This window comes from Notolepis coatsorum, assembly GCF_963971535.1.
Source record: "Notolepis coatsorum genome assembly, chromosome: 4".
NCBI classification, from domain to species: Eukaryota; Metazoa; Chordata; class Actinopteri; order Aulopiformes; family Paralepididae; genus Notolepis; species Notolepis coatsorum.
In genome coordinates, this window is record NC_140168.1 from 4,961,361 (window position 1) to 4,982,512 (window position 21,152).

Below are 21,152 nucleotides of genomic sequence, written 5' to 3' on the forward strand. Positions count from 1 at the left end.
ACCTCCTTATACTACATCATTATTGGTAAGCTACCTCCTTATACTACATCATTATTGGTAAGCTACCTCCTTATACTACATTATTGAAACCTACGGAACCCGTTCTCCCCAGGGTTTGCTCTGAACAGGGTAAATCTGCATTTTGCTCTGTTGCAGAGTTTAAAACATTGATCTTAAAAAAGCACTTATTTCTGTATGCGAGGGAAATAAAAACAAAACCGTCACAATAAAAAAACAGATGACCAGGATATTATTTGCGTTCCATTTAATCTCCAAAACCACCTCCCCTCAAAATAACTAAGAACAACATATACATGTGTGGTTGAAACATAAATTACATGACGAACATACGGTAAACCAGATGCTGCAATGCACTGCTACGCCATTGTTGTTGTTGTATTCCTGCAGAGTCATAGTTAAGGTTTAGCGCTGCTTCCCGTGGATCTGATTTGTTGTGGGGGGGGGGGGGGGGGGGGGGGGGGGGTGAAAAAGTCCACATTTCTCGAGACAGGACAGCCGTCAACGTCCCTTTCAGCTCTCGTCCGCCTCCAGGTTGATGTTGTTGCCAAACTTGGCGTAAAGGTGCACCTTAAGGTCCCCGAGGACAAGCAGAATCGCCGCTACTCGCCGATCAAGGTCCTTTACCTCCTGCTCTAGCGCCTCCTGTGGAGGAAAGGACACATGACAGAAGGGGGGGGGGGGGCGCTCACATTAAGAACCTCATTATGACACGAGACGTGCTTTTTTACAAAACGCTTCACGTTACCCTCAACCTAAAAAAACAATGCTTTAAAGACAACTGTAATGTATGGAACTATGTCACACACTGGAATAGACTACCACTGTATTTAAACCAGATCAGTTTGTAGATTTAAGTAAGATCAGTTTGAAAAATAAATGAAGAAACCGCAATTATTCCGAAGAAAATCGAGTTTGGACTATATATATAATATAATTGTGGTGCCTAAGCATACGTTAAATGGTATTCTGGTGAGAATAAAAAGAATAGACCACCTCTTGATCAATATTATACAACATCCCTAAAATAGTGCCCGTTTAAATTAGCAGACGTGATAATTTATGGATAAAAGATTTATGATAATTGCGTGGCTTGTTCTTTTGTTGTACATAAAAGCGTAGCCGAAAATAATACTAAATTACTGCCTGACGTTGCATTATGGGACACAGAGACACCAATTAGCGTGCAGGCTGATTGGGACGTCGGGAAACAAGCCTTTCTTATCTCAATGACTAAGTCACTCTGATGTGGCTGCTGATGTGATTTAAACCACTCCTTTAACTCTTTAAATGCCATGCCTGGTTTTCCATTTTACCGCTTGAATGCCACCATCCGCGCCAATGTTAACGTTAATATCGCCTAATCTATGTTTTAAATTATGGCTATGTGTCTAATCTGCCCATCGCATTATCAAAGACTATGTTCCAGACAGTGCTGTGAAGGCAGATTGTTTTTTTATCGCGTCGTTGCCGTTTCAGAGCAGTTAGAAAAGCCCCCGTTTTGATATAAAAAACAACTCATTCTGGAGCATTCTATGAAAATCGTCTTTTAGTGGAATATTCCACAACGTTGATATTCGTCGGCCTTTTTATGAATCGTTTTCAAATAAACGCTAGATGATCAATATTATACGTGCACGCACGCACATTACGGCCGCGCGCGGACAATCGCCTTGTTGATTTCCTCTCGGACTTTTACAGTGAAAACGAAAGAAGAGATTTCACAAAACAGCTTATAACTTCATCAAAATTACTCTGATTATCCTACCACTGATAACATAGAGTCCTTACCTGACATCAGATGGTATCCAACTGGTATATTCCAATTCCTGATCACCATTCGAAAAAATCGATACGTGTATGGATCCAACGCGACACAGTGGTTCTCCATGATCCGCGGAGATCTGAGGCTCCAGAATGAACTCTAGTAACCCCGGCTGGATCAGTGAACTGGAAAATGTGGAGTACCGGATTTTTTTCCCCATTCATTTTCATTGAGTCCATTCCAAAATCACTTATGTCATCTGGGAGACGACAGGGGGCGCTTTTTTCCACAGTGATCACCGGCGCAGCTCGGCAATACTCGGGTAGGCTCGGGTGATGCAATAATTTTTCAGATCGCAAAAAAAAAAAAAAAAAAAAAAAATCCGAGAAATCTCGTGAGTGGCTAGCAACCACCTATAAAAAAACACGAGAAATCTCGTGAGTGGCACTGAAAGAGTTAATTCTGTTTTGTTTACATGCGGTGGTGAAAAGGCTTTGTGTGCGACAACATAACTGCACTGCGTTTTACTAAGGCTGCGTTCAAACTGCAGACGAAAGTGGCCCAAAATGTGGTATGTATTTAATCTCTAGAGATGTAATCTCTACAGCAAATATAACCACAGCCAATATAACCACAGCAGACATCTCTACAGCAAATATAAACCACAGCAGAAATCTCTACAGCAGACATCTCTACAGCAGACATCTCTACAGCAAATATAACCACAGCGGAAATCTCTACAGCAGACATCTCTACAGCAGACATCTCTACAGCAGACATCTCCACAGCAGGTATCTCTACAGCAGGTATCTCTACAGCAGACATCTCTACAGCAGACATCTCTACAGCAGACATCTCCACAGCAGGTATCTCTACAGCAGACATCTCCACAGTAGATGTGTCAGGTACATGGTAGACAGACTCTATGTGTCAGGTACATGGTAGAAAGTCTCTATGTGTCAGGTACATGGTAGATAGACTCTGTGTGTCAGGTACATGGTAGATAGACTCTGTGTGTCAGGTACATGGTAGACAGACTCTATGTGTCAGGTACATGGTAGACAGACTCTATGTGTCAGGTACATGGTAGACAGACTCTATGTGTCAGGTACATGGTAGACAGACTCTATGTGTCAGGTACATGGTAGACTCTATATGTCACAGTCAGGTACATGATAGACTCTATGTGTCAAGTACATGGTAGACAGACTCTGTGTGTCAGGTACATGGTAGACAGACTCTGTGTGTCAGGTACATGGTAGACAGACTATGTGTCAGGTACATGGTAGACAGACTCTGTGTGTCAGGTACATGGTAGACAGACTCTGTGTGTCAGGTACATGGTAGACAGACTATGCGTCAGGTACATGGTAGACAGTCTCTATGTGTCAGGTACATGATAGACTCTATGTGTCAGGTACATGGTAGACAGACTATGTGTCAGGTACATGGTAGACAGACTCTATGTGTCAGGTACATGGTAGACAGTCTCTATGTGTCAGGTACATGGTAGACAGTCTCTATGTGTCAGGTACATGGTAGACAGTCTCTATGTGTCAGGTACATGATAGACAGACTCTATGTGTCAGGTACATGGTAGACAGTCTCTATGTGTCAGGTACATGGTAGACAGTCTCTATGTGTCAGGTACATGATAGACAGACTCTATGTGTCAGGTACATGGTAGACAGTCTCTATGTGTCAGGTACATGGTAGACAGTCTCTATGTGTCAGGTACATGGTAGACAGTCTCTATGTGTCAGGTACATGGTAGACAGACTCTATGTGTCAGGTACATGATAGATAGACTCTATGTGTCAGGTACATGGTAGACAGTCTCTATGTGTCAGGTACATGGTAGACAGTCTCTATGTGTCAGGTACATGATAGACAGACTCTATGTGTCAGGTACATGGTAGACAGTCTCTATGTGTCAGGTACATGGTAGACAGTCTCTATGTGTCAGGTACATGGTAGACAGTCTCTATGTGTCAGGTACATGGTAGACAGACTCTATGTGTCAGGTACATGGTAGACAGACTCTATGTGTCAGGTACATGGTAGACAGTCTCTATGTGTCAGGTACATGGTAGACAGTCTATGTGTCAGGTACATGGTAGACAGACTCTATGTGTCAGGTACATGGTAGACAGACTCTATGTGTCAGGTACATGGTAGACAGACTCTATGTGTCAGGTACATGGTAGACAGACTCTATGTGTCAGGTACATGGTAGACAGACTCTATGTGTCAGGTACATGGTAGACAGACTCTATGTGTCAGGTACATGGTAGACAGACTCTATGTGTCAGGTACATGGTAGACAGACTGAGTAGGGTCTAAGGTCCAAAATAGCGAAGTTATCCTTTAACCCTTTGGGTGCCGTTAACGTAGCACTACGTTTCTGTCGCCCGACGGTTGAGTGCCGGAAACGTAGATCTATGTTTTTCTCACGGTATTTCTTTTATTCGCTATTGCCATTCATAATTCAGCGGGGCACCTTGTGCATGCTGTACTGAATGTGTCTGAGCTGGCAGACAGTATTATACCGCCCTCTAACCAGGCCTGTACAGTGCGACATATATATCGCACGTGCTACAGCAACAGCGGTCTGTGCGATGGATGGATTTACTTCAGTAGCACTGGTGCGATAGGGATTCGGTTCATATAGATACTCTTATTTTGAAAATCCTGTAGCGGGTCTCATTTCTGCCCACGCGCAGCTCCAGCTAGGCTCCGAAAGCTAGCAACGTTCAGGTGCATATGATAATCTTATTTTGAAAAAACTCTTGTGACAACTCGACGAGTCGTATCCGCCCTATCCGTGCGCCTTCTGCAAGCAGAGCAGCGCGTTGGTCGGTTCGCACTGCTGCGTTAACACAGCAGTGCGCCTACACGTCCCGAAATAAGTCTGTGGTGTTTTTTTTTCTCGCAACAGGTCAAATGCATCTACATGCTTTGCACCGTCGCCATTCCTTTATGCGCACATCGCCCGAAATTAACGTTTATGTACCATTACAATCACTACAACGTTAGCAAGCTAACAAGCTAATCCTGATCAGAGGCAGAGCCAGCAGACACAGTGTGGACTGGGGAAAGGGAAATGGGGGGGCACTCTCTCCCCTTCCCTGTGTGTGTGTGTGTGCGTGCGTGCGTTTGGAAAGATGATGAAGTCACTAGTCAGGACTCAGGACAGGAGTATATTATAGTAAACTGAGGATGGACAGATAATGTTGATATTCAAATAAACAAGTTTCGAGAGGAGTGGAAGTTTGAAGACAGACTACAATATGATGCGGGGGTGGTGAGTTGAAACAGTGTGTGTGAATGAATGAAAACTTTATTTAACAGATTGCAGAATGGGTACAATACAGTACGGCTCAATACACACAATTGTTAAGGGGATGCAGACCAGAGAAAGACGTTTGTCTTGTTTACATCAGGGTCCCCCATTGTGTGTGTGTGTGTGTCCCAACCGACCCCACTTCTATGTTTCAATAAATTATTTGCATTTAAAACTATTAACGCTGACTCATTCCTTCAGTCCACTCAAAATTATGCTAATATTCCGTATGTTGTTTATGATATTAATTGAAAATAGCATATGAGAGTATCATAGTAATAATAACACATGGCGATATACTAAATGACAGCCAAACATGGCACTGCAACTAAATAACACAAATACAATAGGCACATTTGTGACTGTTACAAATATAACACGTTTTATACTCGTGCTACAAGATTTTGGCCTGTGCTACAAAACTATCAACCTCTGTAGCACCAGTGCTATGTGCAAAAAAAGTTAACGTACAGCCCTGCCTCTAACGCCTTCGGCCGCTATTGCACTCCATTAGAAACTATGTAGTTTCTTTTCTCTACCAAGCTGCGGCGTGGGGGCGGGTCCTAAACACGCCGGCAAAACATGCGCTTGTAGGGATGGCTTGGACAACTGACCCCGCCCGCCCGTTCATGTGCAATGCCCAATAACGTCGGAGACAGGATCGCTGTGGATAACTGGAATGGCGATCAGATAATTGGATTATTTTTTTTGCATTACATCAGAAACCAGGTAAGGACTCTATATATCCAATCTTGCGTTGATCTGATATTTTTTTCTCCCGCGATTGAAGCTGTCTGTGTGGACTGTGTGTGGCTGTTTACCGTTGGGTGCAGGAGGGGGGGGGGGGGGAGCGCCGCGCTCCAGGGCCCATTTCATGTATGCACGAGGAGACATAATAATGATAATCTAGCGTTGATTTCAGGAAAAATTCGATAATCAGGCGAAAAATGACAACGTGATAAGTGGATTCCACTAAAACGCTATTTTTGCGTCTTTTTCCTGGAATTACTCAGAAGCACCCAAACTATATTCATATTCAAAACGGTATAAAACGGAAATGTATGGATGAAAAAACCATCTGTTTTTTGCACGTTGACCAGAAGCAACTCACTGACAATCGACAGTGTTATTAGCATGGGGTTAATGGATGGCACGGCCAGATGCACTTCCCGGAAGGGGCGTGCCACCCAATGTGTTAAGTGTCTTGCTCAAGGATACCTCCGACACGCTGCAGGGAGGAGCCGGAATCAAACTGGGAATCTTCCGATTACCGGACGACCACTATCTCCTGAGCCACTGTCGTCCCCCCACACCCATCTATCTACTGAGGATATCTGAAGTCTGCGTCTTTATACAACCACCAGGTGAGTCGTTATTCAAAATGTGCTTTTAAAATTTTAGATGCAACAAATATAATCAAAAATGATCAGGACCCATGTGCAGGAAAAAAGTGAGTGAAAAGAAAGAAATGGCCTTTTTTTTTTATGACAAGAAGCCGTAGACATTATAGACCGACCTTAGCGGCCTCCAGCATCTCTTGCGTCTCCTCTTGGGAGTGACTGATGAAGACGTCGCCGATTTGGTAAGGGATCAACAAGGAGTCATCGTCACACATCATGAGGTCGTCACTGGCGTCCTGTAAGTTCTGGAGGGACTTCTGTATAAAAGAGAGAGAAGCAGAAGACAGGTGCAGTTGCATGAGCAGCGGTGATGAAATCCATCACATCACATCCGAACAGGCACTACTTTGTCACCCAGTAGTATCCACAAAATTAACTATTGGGAGGAGGCATTATGTGGCTCAGGAGGTAGAGCAGTCGTCTGGTAATCCCGAGGTTCCCGCTTCGATTCCCGCTCCTCCCGGGCAGCGTGACGAAGTTTCCGTGAGCAAGACACTTAACCCCTAACTGCTCCCGATGAGCAGGTTGGCACCTTGCATGGTCGCCTCCGGTCGGTGTGTGAACGTGTGAGTGAACAGGTAAAATGTGAGGAACAAATTGTAAAGCGCTTTGGATAAAAGCTGTTATATAAATGCAGCCATTTACCATTTAACAACATAATGACAGCTTAACAAGTAGGCTATTCATTTAATCAAAAATATACTACTATACACTCAAGACTGAAAATGAATGAACATGGGGGACCCTGATGTAAACAAGACAAACGTCTTTCTCTGGTCTGCATCCCCTTAAAGGAAAACTCCAACATTTTGGGAAATTAGCTTATTTGCCATCTACCCTGGAGTTAGACAAGAAGGTACATACCCTTTTTCTTCTCTGTGCATGCAGTAGGAAGACGTTGGGAACTAGGCTAATGGAGGAACCTACTTCCAGTGACTGACGCTAAGCTAGGCTAACGGTGCGCGTCTTCCTACTCCTACTGCATGCACAGAGAAGAAAAAGGTATACCTTCTTGTCTAACTCCAGGGTAGATGGCAAATAAGCTAATTTCCCAAAATGTTGGCATTTTCCTTTAACAATTGTGTGTATTGAGCCGTACTGTATTGTACCCATTCTGCAATCTGTTAAATAAAGTTTGTTCATTCATTCATTCACTGTTTGCGGAACAATCTTGCTGACACTTAGCTGCCAGAGTTGTACCCTTCCTGCTGACTTGTACAGAATTTGTAAGTCGCTTTGGATAAAAGCATGATCCGCTAAATGACTCAATGTAAATGTTTAAACATAGAAAGATGGGCACAATTTCCGTTTCAATTAACTACACACCAAAAAAGATCACAGTACTTACTTTCTTTGCTTCTATTTCATCTTTGAGTTCCGTCATTCGATTTGTGTTCCTCGCAAATTTGTTGATCTTCTGTTGGTCTTCAAATGTAACGTTGACATCCTCCACTCCCTGCAAGCAGGACAGCAAAACAAACGTCACCGAACAGCCAAGTCCACCCAGAGTCCAGACAACAGCTAAATATCACCTCATCATACAGTTGATTTCAGATAGTTAGTTAGCCAGATAACTTGACTACTGTTTGGATTCCTTATGCATGTGACACAGTCACCATCCCACCCCAGCAAATGTCCTAACCCAGCCCCCTCCAATGTACAGTAAATGTCCTAACACAGCCCCCTCCAATGTACAGTAAATGTCCTAACCCAACCCCCTCCAATGTACAGTAAATGTCCTAACCCAACCCCCTCCAATGTACAGCAAATGTCCTAACCCAACCCCCTCCAATGTACAGTAAATGTCCTAACCCAGCCCCCTCCAATGTACAGTAAATGTCCTAACCCAACCCGCTCCAATGTACAGTAAATGTCCTAACCCAACCCCCTCCAATGTACAGTAAATGTCCTAACCCAACCCCCTCCAATGTACAGTAAATGTCCTAACCCAACCCCCTCCAATGTACAGTAAATGTCCTAACCCAACCCCCCTCCAATGTACAGTAAATGTCCTAACCCAGCCCCCTCCAATGTACAGTAAATGTCCTAACCCAGCCCCCTCCAATGTACAGTAAATGTCCTAACCAAATGTACAGTAAATGTCCTAACCCAACCCCCTCCAATGTACAGTAAATGTCCTAACCCAGCCCCCTCCAATGTACAGTAAATGTCCTAACCCAGCCCCCTCCAATGTACAGTAAATGTCCTAACCCAGCCCCCTCCAATGTACAGTAAATGTCCTAACCCAACCCCCCTCCAATGTACAGTAAATGTCCTAACCCAACCCCCTCCAATGTACAGTAAATGTCCTAACCCAGCCCCCTCCAATGTACAGTAAATGTCCTAACCCAGCCCCCTCCAATGTACAGTAAATGTCCTAACCCAGCCCCCTCCAATGTACAGTAAATATCCTAACCCAACCCCCCTCCAATGTACAGTAAATGTCCTAACCCAGCCCCCTCCAATGTACAGTAAATGTCCTAACCCAGCCCCCTCCAATGTACAGTAAATATCCTAACCCAACCCCCCTCCAATGTACAGTAAATGTCCTAACCCAACCCCCTCCAATGTACAGTAAATGTCCTAACCCAGCCCCCTCCAATGTACAGTAAATGTCCTAACCCAGCCCCCTCCAATGTACAGTAAATGTCCTATTAAACCCAGCCCCCTCCAATGTACAGTAAATGTCCTAACCCAGCCCCCTCCAATGTACAGTAAATGTCCTAACCCAGCCCCCTCCAATGTACAGTAAATGTCCTAACCCAGCGCCCTCCAATGTACAGTAAATGTCCTAACCCAGCCCCCTCCAATGTACAGTAAATGTCCTAACCCAGCCCCTCCAATGTACAGTAAATGTCCTAACCCAATAATACACAAGACCCTCTTCTTGGGACCAAGTAATTGATTGATTGAAAACGTTATTTAACAGATTGCAGAATGGGTACAGTACAGTACAGCTCAATACACACAATTGTTAAGGGGATGCAGACCAGAGAAAGACTTTAGTCTTGTTTACATCAGGGTCCCCCATTTTCAATTCATCATAAAGGTGGTTCGTCGATAATCCAATGTACAGTTACACGTACAGTCAATCAATCAAAGCAAGCTAACGTCATCATTACTGGTCAAATGCTCCTGCGGCACTATATAAGCTATATATATATACGCTAACTAGTAGCTAACAGTAGGCTAACGTCAGTTCACACACGAGGGTGTGGCTCCGCCTAAAATGCAACAAAGCACCGAGATTAGACATCGATCTAAAAGCAAAAACGCGCACTTGGTTGGATGATGAACACCCGCGGACCAAACTGTGATTCAAGTCCTGCAGCAACTATAAGAAATGTTCATTATTTCCATTTTTTAACTCACTACAGTTTTCTTCAGGTTCATGGTGGCTGCCATGTTGGCTTCCTCGACTTCAATGGCAGGTTGGTCCGAGTGAACAGCTTTGCTATTACCGCCACCTAGCGGGTTGGATATTACAGTGAGTACAGTGAAGAAACGTGAGAATATGCATAAACAGCAATTATTTAATTAAATATATATTTTAAAATGTATTTATATATATATATGAATAACAATAGTAATAATAATAATAATAATAATAATAATAATAATAATAATAATAATAATAATAATAATAATAATAATAATAATAATAATAATAATAATAATAATAATAATAATAAAACATGTTAACATTATTAGCTGATGTATTATCGTTCAATCAAACAAACTGCATCACAGGGAAACTGGCATGATAGTCATAGCATGACAGCCCCACAGATATGTACCACTGAATGTGTCTTGTTGTCACAAGACGGATATCAGCATCTCATATTTGTGTGTGTGTGTGTGTGTGTGTGTGTGTGTGTGTGTGTGTGTGTGTGTGTGTGTGTGTGTGTGTGTGTGTGTGTGTGTGTGTGTGTGTGTGTGTGTGTGTGTGTGTGTGTGTGTGTGTGTGTGTGTGTGTGTGTGTGTGTGTGTGTGTGTGTGTGTGTGTGTGTGTGTGTGTGTGTGTGTGTGTGTGTGTGTGTGTGTGTGTGTGTGTGTGTGTGTGTGTGTGTGTGTGTGTGTGTGTGTGTGTGTGTGTGTGTGTGTGTGTGTGTGTGTGTGTGTGTGTGTGTGTGTGTGTGTGTGTGTGTGTGTGTGTGTGTGTGTGTGTGTGTGTGTGCGTGCGTGTGTGTGTGTGTGGGGGGGGGGTTAGACCTGGAGTTTGGGTCAGTTTCATGGCCCTTGACGATTCCAACACAGACATCCAGACATGCCTCTCCTAAATGTGACGCCTCGGAACATGTGACTGGGTCATGTGACTGGGTCAGCCGGCCGGAACCGTTCCTTTGTAAACATTCCTACTACAAACAGTACTGCACCCGGTTTGTTCAAATATTTACAGAGTGAGTCTGTAGATAGAGTTAGCAACTCATCTTTCAGATTTGTCAAATGCTGCACATGATTCCAATAAGATGATATGATATAAGCCTATTTATTACATGGCGTTTTAACATTCGCCGAAATGCTTGATTGTGATTGGTCAATAGCCCCCGTCCGACAGCGGTGAATTATTTTTCAATAACCACCGGTGATTATTGTTTTTCGCAGCTGTTCGCAATCAAGCCCACTGACACACTGCATCAGTGCAGCCAATCAGACACACCTGCCGGCTGCACTGACAGCGGAGTGTGTGTGACGATGACAGCGGAGCCAGAACAGAACTGCGTCTGCATTTGATCTCGTCTTGTCGATGTAAAATGAATTAGGTATATTTTTAGTAAGTTAGCCATGTAATAAGCGGGATAATGTATAGCTATACTCGATCATTGTCGCAAAATAATTGACCTTCACTGACGTTTAAAACACCTCGCCGAGGCGCCTCGGTGTTCTAAACTCTGTGTCGGTCAATTATTTTGCGACAATGACCTCGTAGCTATACATTATCCCTTACATAACCAGATTACCAGAAATAATACCTCTGCTTTTAGCTTGCTTTGAAAAGCTCTTATTTTTTTTTCTCTTCCCAAAAAGAAAAACATGGAATTTAATTTCAAAGCTTTATTTAAACTCGAATGGCTACTGTGGTGTCCCTCATTTACAGCCACGTCGAGTGTACACACAGAAATAAGCAAAAAAGCATATCAAAATCACACAGCATATCAAATCATAACAATAAGACAACAAGACGAGGCAAAGAGCAAGGATAACAAATCAATTCAACTAAAACGTGTAAGGCTCTCCATTACTGGTATAAATTGGATGGCCTGAGTTGATATATTCTAGAGGTGCCTCAACGTCAGTTTCAGAAACTGATCTATAATAAAGCAGATATATAGTTTTATTACAGATCAGGGTTAAAGGCCCTGTGATAATAAATCACTAAAGCAAATTGCATGTGCATAATGCTTTATGTTTTGATTTGTGACTACTGTCTTTAATGGCAATGTGGGTGGTTTGAGCTACAGATATGTGTATCAGTGATAATCAAACCATAAACAAAGAGGCCTATTGGGATGTTGGATCCTAATGTGAAAAACTGTATGATTTGATGTTCTATGCCTTACCTTGACTTTCTCTGTTTTGCTGCTACTTATTTTATGTTTGCACTTTTTTTTGTAAATGTTGTGCTAATTTTGTGCCTGTCTTTTTTGCAGCTGTGAAGCACTTTGAGCTGCAATTCTTGTATGCAAGCTGCTATACAAATACATTAATATTATTATTATTATTATTATTATTATTATTATTATTATTATTATTATTATTATTATTATTATTATTATTATTATTAGTACCGTATCAGCCTAGGCTAAAGTACTCATACTCTGTATCGATTAATGTCACAGAAACTCAGTATCGGCGAGTACTCAAAGTGAAGTACTCGTACGTGTACTTTGTCAGTACAAAGCGGTATGAATGAATGAATGAATGAAAACTTTATTTAACAGATTGCAGAATGGGTACAATACAGTACGGCTCAATACACACAATTGTTAAGGGGATGCAGACCAGAGAAAGACTTTCATCTTGTTTACATCAGGGTCCCCCATTTTCAATTCATGGTGACATTTATGACATACACAACATACATGACATCATGACATTTATGGCATAGGGACATACATGACATACAGGTATATAGTACTGTTACATTTGTGACATATATGATATGCAAATATACAGTACTGTTACCCATAGATCCTGACAGAGAGTATAATACATATGATGGGGAGGAGACTGTACATTAGGAGGGGGTGGGTGGGTGGGAGAGAAATATACATACGGTGGGGAGGAGACTGTACATTAGGAGGGGGTGACCTGTGATCCTGACCATACAGACCTGGGATCCTGACGGTACAAGCCGTCGGTTGGAAAGAGGTTGTTTGAGGTTCCCCAGCTGAGCTTTCCAACATGCTTTGCATGAAATCAAAAGCTCACAGTATGAGCAGAGGGAGTCCCACTCCCACCCAAACATGCAGACTATATAAGCTACAATGGCCTACATTGTTTTCATGGATTCCAGGCTTTATCATAAAAAGTGAAAGAATGATATAGCATTCTCCACGACGGAACGGAATAATAGGTCAACAATGCAGCGTTTCTTTTCTCCGCATGCCGTCTTAGATATCTTTTTCTCCATTTGTAAAACGCTTGTAGATACCGTGTTTACGCTGGTCAGCAAAGAAGGACCTCAATGATCCTCTCAGTGGGGAAAAGGTCAACTTGCCACGCGGGGAAGGTTACTCTGAAAACATTTCACACGACTGATTACTGATTACCTGCAATTGTAATTAGTAACGTAATCGTAATTCCTGTAGTTACTCCAACACAGTAGCTAACGTAACCTGGTTACATTTTGGTTTACTTTGCCTCTGTTAACATAAGTGGTCTACATGTTCAATTAATAGCTCTACACTCCAACACCCATCACTGAGTGTCTGGTCAGTAACATTGGTCTACCAGTCCCTCCACTCTGCAGTAAACACAAAATACATGTTCTGGTATCCCGTTCTCACTTCATCCAATCAGGAGAGAGAACTTTAGTTTTAACTAAAGATATGCTTGAAACAAGTGCCGAAAAACTAATTATAATATAATAATATCCTGATTGGATAAAGTGGGAAGGGATACCAGCAAATGTATTTTCTGTTTACTGCAGATAGGAGGGACTGGGAGACCCATGTTACTGACCAGACACTCTGTATCAGTGATGGGTGTCAGAATGTAGAGCTATTTGACACTTATCTTAACAAATAAATACCACTTACAGAACCTTTAAATATTCAAAAGTTTCAAAAGTATGTGTACTTTTTTTTCAATCTTTTAATTTTTTATTCGACCATAATTGTCTGTCCATCAATGTCGCACCAAAAACAATCAAATCAAATTCCTCGTCATAGACACTACTGTTAGTCATAGACACTATACTGTTAGTCACAGACACTACCGTTAGTCATAGACACTCCCGTTAGTCATAGACAGGTAATAAAATCTGGTTTAAAGCAATTCTGTAACAACAACCCAAATCTAAACTAATTTTATTATGATACCTTACAACTAGTTTGATTACAATCTCTGAAAGACTCTGAAAGGCTCTGAGAGATTGACGTGTAGCTCATAGCATGTCTGTCTGTCTGATTGTTGTTGTTGAAAAGTCGTCAGACGGCAGTCAAAGATATTTAAATGTAATCATGTGGCAGGTCACTGAAGTCAACTGATTTCATCAGAGAGCCGCTTGTCTGCCGTGATCAACGGCGATGCTTTGTCATAACGGTGGCTGTTGGTCTGGAGGCGATCCAGAATCAGAATCAGAATCAGAGTCAGAATCAGAAAGGTCTTTATTGAATAGTTTTCACGTACAAGGGATTTTATTTGGTCGTTTTCGGTGAGACATTAACGGACAGACAATAACGGACAGATAATAAGATAACAAGGTGGAATAAAATAAAATGGAATATAAACTAAGTTCAAATAGAAGCAAGCACAATACAATAGAATACAATATAATTATGAAATAAAAATAGGCCAGGGCTGGACAACTGTAAAATAAAAAGGTGGAATAAAATACAATGGGATATATAAACTAAATTAAAATAGAAGCACAATAGAATAGAATAGAATTATAAAATAAAAATAGGCCTGCAGGGCTGTACAACTCATCAGATATAAACTAGGAAGTGACACGTGGTGTCATAGAGGCAGGTTGGAACTGGTCTAACACAAAGTGCCATGCCTGTGAGCCGCCACTAGGAGCAAAATGCTTGTCGTGATTGATTGATTGAAAACTTTATTAGCAGATTGCATAATGGGTACAATACAGTACGGCTCAATACACACAATTGTTAAGGGGATGCAGACCAGAGAAATACTTGTTTACATCAGGGTCCCCTATTTTCAATTCATAATGACATTAATAACATAATGCAACATACAGATATATATCTAGACATTTCTGACATACATGACATACAGGTATACAGTACTGTTACATTTGTGACATACAACAAGATATACAAATATACAGTACTGTTATCATAACAAAAGTGAGTGAACAACTGCTGAGTGAGTGTGATATGGATAGGTACTTCACATCTATACAAACATTTTTAAATAATAAACAAGCCTATTCCCCTACATTGGATGTTTAGGGTTTTCTCTGGAAACTTCAATATAACAAGCATAATAACACGAATCATTATAAATGGTAAATTGTGCATTTATATAGAGCAGCTTTTATCCAAAGCACTTTACAATTTGTTCCTCACATTTGACCCGTTCACTCACACATTCACACACCGACGGCGGAGGCGACCGTGCAAGGTGCCGACCTGCTCATCAGGAGCAATTAGGGGTTAATAAGTGTCTTGCTCGAGGACGCATCGACACGCTGCCTGGGAGGAGCGGGAATCGAACCGGGAACCTTCCAACTACCAGATGTGTCGTGGAGCAGCCTCCTGAGCCTCTGTCGCCCCCCTCATGACAGATATGATGCCCACCACTGTGTCCTTTATGACAGATATGATACCACTGTGTCCTTTATGACAGATATGATACCCACCACTGTGTCCTTAGGCGTAACTATCATTGGTATTTTTGTTTATTTTTAAAGCCCTTATTGTAGGTAAACCTCCCTCTTACCACACCAAGCAGAGAGATCCAACTGGTGTCTTACCACACCAAGCAGAGAGATCCAACTGGTGTCTTACCACACCAAGCAGAGAGATCCAACTGGTGGATTACCAGACCAAGCAGAGAGATCCAGCTGGTGGATTACCAGACCAAGCAGAGAGATCCAGCACTTCAGCTCATCTGATGACATCCTGAACCTGCATCCTGTTTCCTCCCTCCCTCTCCCTCTCCCTTCTTCCCTCACTCGCTCCCTCCCTCCCTCCCTCCCTCCCTCCCTCCCTCCCTCCCTCCCTCCCTCCCTCCCTCCCTCGCCGGTCAGCAAAACGGCACTTATCACACTTGATCATCAATGTCTCCCTCCCGACCGACCCGGGGTCATTTACAGAGAAATCACTGAGAGATTAGAGAGTGAGTCGATCATCATGATCCTGAGGAGAAATGCTGACGCTGTGTGTGTTTGTTTGTTTGTTTGTTTGTTTGTCGCTGAGGTGTGAGGTTAGTGTGGTGGGTTTGGCATTAAAAGAATCATGTTGATTAGAGTGAACGACTGTCCCTCCCATTTGTGAGAGCACACACGCACGCACATGCACGCACGCACACACACACACACACACACGAGCGCGCACGCGCGCACACACACACACACACACACACACACACACACACACACACACACACACACACACACACACACACACACACACATATATATACACAACTCAGCAGGTAAGTCCACCCCCTTTTTGCACTGGTACGTTGCTGGACTAGTCCACAGACAGAAGGTGGCTTGCCAAGGACTGGATTTGTTTTATTTAAGAGACACAAGGTAAGATATCAGAGGACATATATATAATTATATATATATATATATTTTAAGGTTAAGACTTTCCCAAAGCATGAACATCAGTGTTTGTGTTATAGATGTTATTCCTTCCACTAAATAAGTTGGCCACTGCTTATATTTTCATTTTATAATGTAAGAGAGTCGTTAACAGTCAAACTGTCTATATATATATATATATATATATATATATATATATATATATATATATATATATATATATATATATATATATATATATATATATATATATATATATATATATAGGCCTATAGTATATAACTATTGTGTTTCCTGGCCTGTTCCCATATAGGTCTCATCTGGTGAGAACATGGGAAACCAGCATTCAAAACAAGGACAATCTAAGGTAATCTTCATGTTTATGTCATCATGCTTATGTTTTTTTATTATTATTATGATGATTATCGTTTTACCGGCTTGAAATAGTTTGTGGATGAGAAGCACCATGAAAAAGTACATGTTTCACCTGAATGAAGAGAAGGTTCAGTTGAACCAACTTTAACTCTTACAACAAGTATCATGTTATTTCCATCACGTTATGGCGTGTTATTAAACACGTCAGAACTATGGAAATACCATGATATTGCCGTCGGTATCATGGATTACAGTGCTATCATGGTGATACATAACTTTTACCATGGTAGTACCATGGTGAATCATTTATACAATAATTACCAGCATACCGCCATGGTACCTTTTTGTAAGAGACGCTCTTGCACCAAGCTAGCACCAAGCTAGCCATAACTGATCAACTCCATAAACTTAAATTCATAATTAAATTCATAATTAAGACGCATGGCTCCTCTAAAGGGTCTTAATGTTTTACAAGCTGCGGGCTAACAGCTCCAGCATGGACTCCTGTTTGTCTCCGTGTTGATAGAGAGGGAGCAGTGCTCACTATGAATTGAAAATGGCGGACCCTGATGTAAACAAGACGAAAGTCTTTCTCTGGTCTGCATCCCCTTAACAATTGTGTGTATTGAGCCGTAATGTATACTGTACCCATTTTGCAATCTGTTAATTAATTAAAGTTTTCAATCAATCAATCAGACGCAGCAGAACGGACACGTGAGCGGACACGTGATAAGCATCAAGTCCAATGGTTTGGACTCCAATGGTAAGACTCTTATACGATTCTTTAACGTTTAAATTAGGCCACAGCACTAGTGTCACAGGTGAGACACACTCTCGCACAGATTGGGGCCATGGATGGAACTGGTCTAACACAAAGTGAGTGAGTGAGTGAGTGAGTGAGTGAGTGAGTGAGTGAGTGAGTGAGTGAGTGAGTGAGTGAGCGAGTGAGTGAGTGAGTGAGCGAGCGAGCGAGCGAGTGAGTGAGTGAGTGAGTGAGTGAGTGAGTGAGTGAGTGAGTGAGTGAGTGAGTGAGTGAGTGAGTGAGTGAGTGAGTGAGTGAGTGAGTGAGTGAGTGAGTGAGTGAGTGAGTGAGTGAGTGAGTGAGTGAGTGAGTGAGCGAGCGAGCGAGCGAGTGAGTGAGATTGCCATTCTAAAAATGTGTGATGACATAACTCTGTTCTGTTGAGAGTTCTAGACTCATTCACAGGGTCTTAATTCAACTTTCCTCAAAGGGTAATATCACCCGAATTAAGAATTAAAATATGTTATTTCCATGGCGTATAGGCAACGTTAATTCATTAGGCTTTTGTGAATATGAGCACTATACTCCCTCCCAAAGCTATATAGCCCCTAATTGAGATAACTGTGCCACTAATTGAAGCTTGTCGCGCCTTACACAGTTGCCTCTACGCCGTCGTCGTTATTTTGTGGAGGGCGTGCTAAACTCAATCTCATCGGCCGTCTTTCCTGTGCTATCACAATCACAATGGTGGAACGAACTTCCCACCACAGTTAGGACAGCCAAAACCCTGATCAATCCTTCGTTGTCGACTAAAAACACACTTCTTCAATCAATATCTGAAAAAAAAGAAAATATTGTTTTATACCCTAACCTTCTTACTGTCTTAGACTATCACGCACTCTTCCTACTATACCAATGACGTCTTCAATACTATGCACTCATCACTGCAACACCCAAGTTTCAGCACTGTTTGATGAACATTGTTACTCAGTTGTAAGAGTCGTACCCTTCCTGCTGACCTGTTGTTCAGAACCTGTAAGTCGCTTTGGATAAAAGCGTTCAGCTAAATGACTAAATATATAATATTATAGTCTGATGATCTGTTGGAATGAAGGACTTCCTGTGACGTTCAGTGTTGCATCTTGGGAGTCTTGAGTATAAAACAAAATTGTGACGTCATCGGGTATTAAAGGGATAGTTCTGATCTTTGGAACTCGATCTTAGTCCTATTTATTACTCACCAATGATGATATTGATCAGTAGACTCCTTTCTCAGCTAAATCCATTGCTGTTCCTCACACTAGCTCTGGCTAGTTAGCCACAGAGCAATGCAAAGTCAATGGGGTCAAGCTCCTGTCTGTTCAAGCTGACCGAGCTTTACGGCAGGAGCTCGACCCCACTGAATTTGTACCGGTTTGTGGCTAACTAGCCGGCGCGAGTATGAGGATCAGATGGTGCTGAGAAAGGATCAAGTAAGAAATAGGGCTAGGGTTCCAAAAATTTGAACTATCCCTTTAAGTCTATAGCCGCTCCATTGACAATGAATGGGAGACTGATTCTGTGGACTCACAGAATGTTTGTCTGAGTTTTTATTCTACAGTATAGTGTGAAAACACTATATATTTTTTTTAACTCAGTTGTAAAACTTCATTGTCTCTCCCAATCCATGGGAGAATGTATACCCGATGACATCACCTCCCGATGACAACACTTTTTTTTTTCTTTTTTTTTTCACTTTTTCTCCCATTTTCTATATTTTCTCCCATCCCAATTTCATATCATCCAATTCAACCCTCCCCTGTCACAAACGCTGTTTCTTGCCTCCCACAAGCCGGCTGCAATGTGGACTAAGTCATACATAGCACGAGTCCCCTCCGGTACTTGAGGTAACAGCAGTCGCATCTTTTCACCTGCGCAGCTCGATCTCTCAGTGGCGAGGAGTAACGCGTGGGAGGCTCACGCTGCCCCCGACACTTCCTGATTCTACTGCGCAGGCGCACCAACCGACCTGTAGGAGTCGCTGTCCACAACGCCCGATCCCCACCCATCAGTTTCCCACCCACTAATACGGCCAATGTGTATTAGTATGAACGACCAGCTAAACTTAAAGCAATGTGGAGCGCTGGGCTCGAACAGGCGAGCCCAGCGTCTCCGCATTCGTGGCGAGCGCCTTGCCCACTACGCCACGTAGCCGCCCCCGATGACAACACTCTTTAAGTGTGCGAGAGTTGCTTATGTTCTACTAATATCTTCTGGACTGTCTCAGATCAAACAAATAACATGTACACATTCTTAAGATGGCCGGCGTTCCCCTTTCATTTCACGCTGTGTCTCCGCTTGGTATAGTAAATCATGGCAATATACTGTGTACATTTAGTCATTTAGCTGACGCTTTTATCCAAAAGCGACTTACAAGTTATATACAACAAGTCAGCAGGAAGGAAGGGTACAACTAAGTAAAGTGATATTGATCGTCAAACAGCGTTGAACTGAGTGCTACAGTCTTGAGTGCATATAGTAGTTTAGACATATTAGCATAGTAGGTGGTAGTATAGGCGAGGCACATTCATTACCTGACACAAGGAATTGACATTTCTATATGACAAAATGACACGATTACCCCGAGATGGCTTGTGATAATAATGCAGTGTCAACACCGTGGCCTCCCTGTTCTTTCTGTGTCGTCTCACAATGTAAACGATGGGTGTGACCTCAGATGTCGTCAAGGTGCAGCTGTTTGATCCGTCATGGTATATTTTTCACGTCCCACACTGGATCAACAAGCGCATGGATTCCCACAGACGCCGGAATTTGTCTAAGAGACAATATTGATCTTGGGACTTAAGCTGATGTAACTGTTCAGGAAAAGGCTATAGGCCCATGTTTGCTTCACGGAGCCTGTCGCGAGTTGCATCATAGCTTGACCGAGAGAGTTTGACCATGCTTACAAGGAGCTTAACCGTCAATGACTGTGAGTCATTCTTACTGGGTGAACTCCTTTGGCAAAGCGCTGAGTGCATTGCTCTCAAATAGCTTCTAGATCTAAATATGTATATATGTATATATATATTGTGACGAGCCTGGTGGGGTTCAGACTCGCCACGGTTCAAATACAAACAAATTCGAATGTCCACACAAGAGCAATATCAATCAATATGAGTATTTATTGAATTAAAGGCAGAATCCAGTTGGAAAGGCAAACGAATGGTTGTGATACAGTCAGAGGGTCAAAAAAACACAAAACAGGCTCGCCGACAGAAAAAAGGGGATTGTTCAATACTCAGGGTAGTCGTCCGGTCCAGGGTCAGTACACAAGGGGGTTTCTCAGCCGGTCCAGGGTCCAGTACACAATGAACACCTACTCGCCTTCACCTCTCCTCTCACTACCTCTCACCTTCACAACTCCAAATAACACAATCTCTCTCTCTCTCAATAACAACAACTCCAACCTCACCTCCGCTCAACTTACTCCTGACTAACCTAGTGGCTTTGTAGTGTGTGGGTCTGGGGCGTGTGCACGTGGTGAGATGTCGGTGGACTAGTGA

The 21,152-nt window shown here is 42.4% G+C and overlaps 2 protein-coding genes across 2 annotated transcripts in view; one reads left to right on the forward strand and one right to left on the reverse strand.

The window, feature by feature from the left end:
• Positions 1–250: 250 nt before the first annotated feature.
• pfdn4 (prefoldin subunit 4) lies at positions 251–9,962 on the reverse strand. Its single transcript, XM_084313713.1, has 4 exons — positions 9,899–9,962; positions 7,875–7,982; positions 6,643–6,783; positions 251–663 (listed from the first exon to the last, which is right to left on the reverse strand). Exons 1-4 carry the CDS (start codon positions 9,929–9,931, stop codon positions 532–534), a joined length of 414 nt encoding a protein of 137 aa, XP_084169839.1. The 5' UTR covers positions 9,932–9,962; the 3' UTR covers positions 251–531.
• Positions 9,963–16,407: 6,445 nt separating this feature from the next.
• bcas1 (brain enriched myelin associated protein 1) overlaps positions 16,408–21,152 on the forward strand; it is a gene marked incomplete at its 3' end in the record, with an annotated part of 37,178 nt that continues 32,433 nt past the window's right edge. Inside the window, exons 1-3 of the mRNA XM_084313331.1 lie at positions 16,408–16,475; positions 16,804–16,857; positions 17,562–17,628. Coding sequence (XP_084169457.1) covers positions 16,822–16,857; positions 17,562–17,628 — 103 coding nt within the window. The 5' untranslated portion in view covers positions 16,408–16,475; positions 16,804–16,821. The remainder of the gene's footprint in view (positions 16,476–16,803; positions 16,858–17,561; positions 17,629–21,152) is intronic.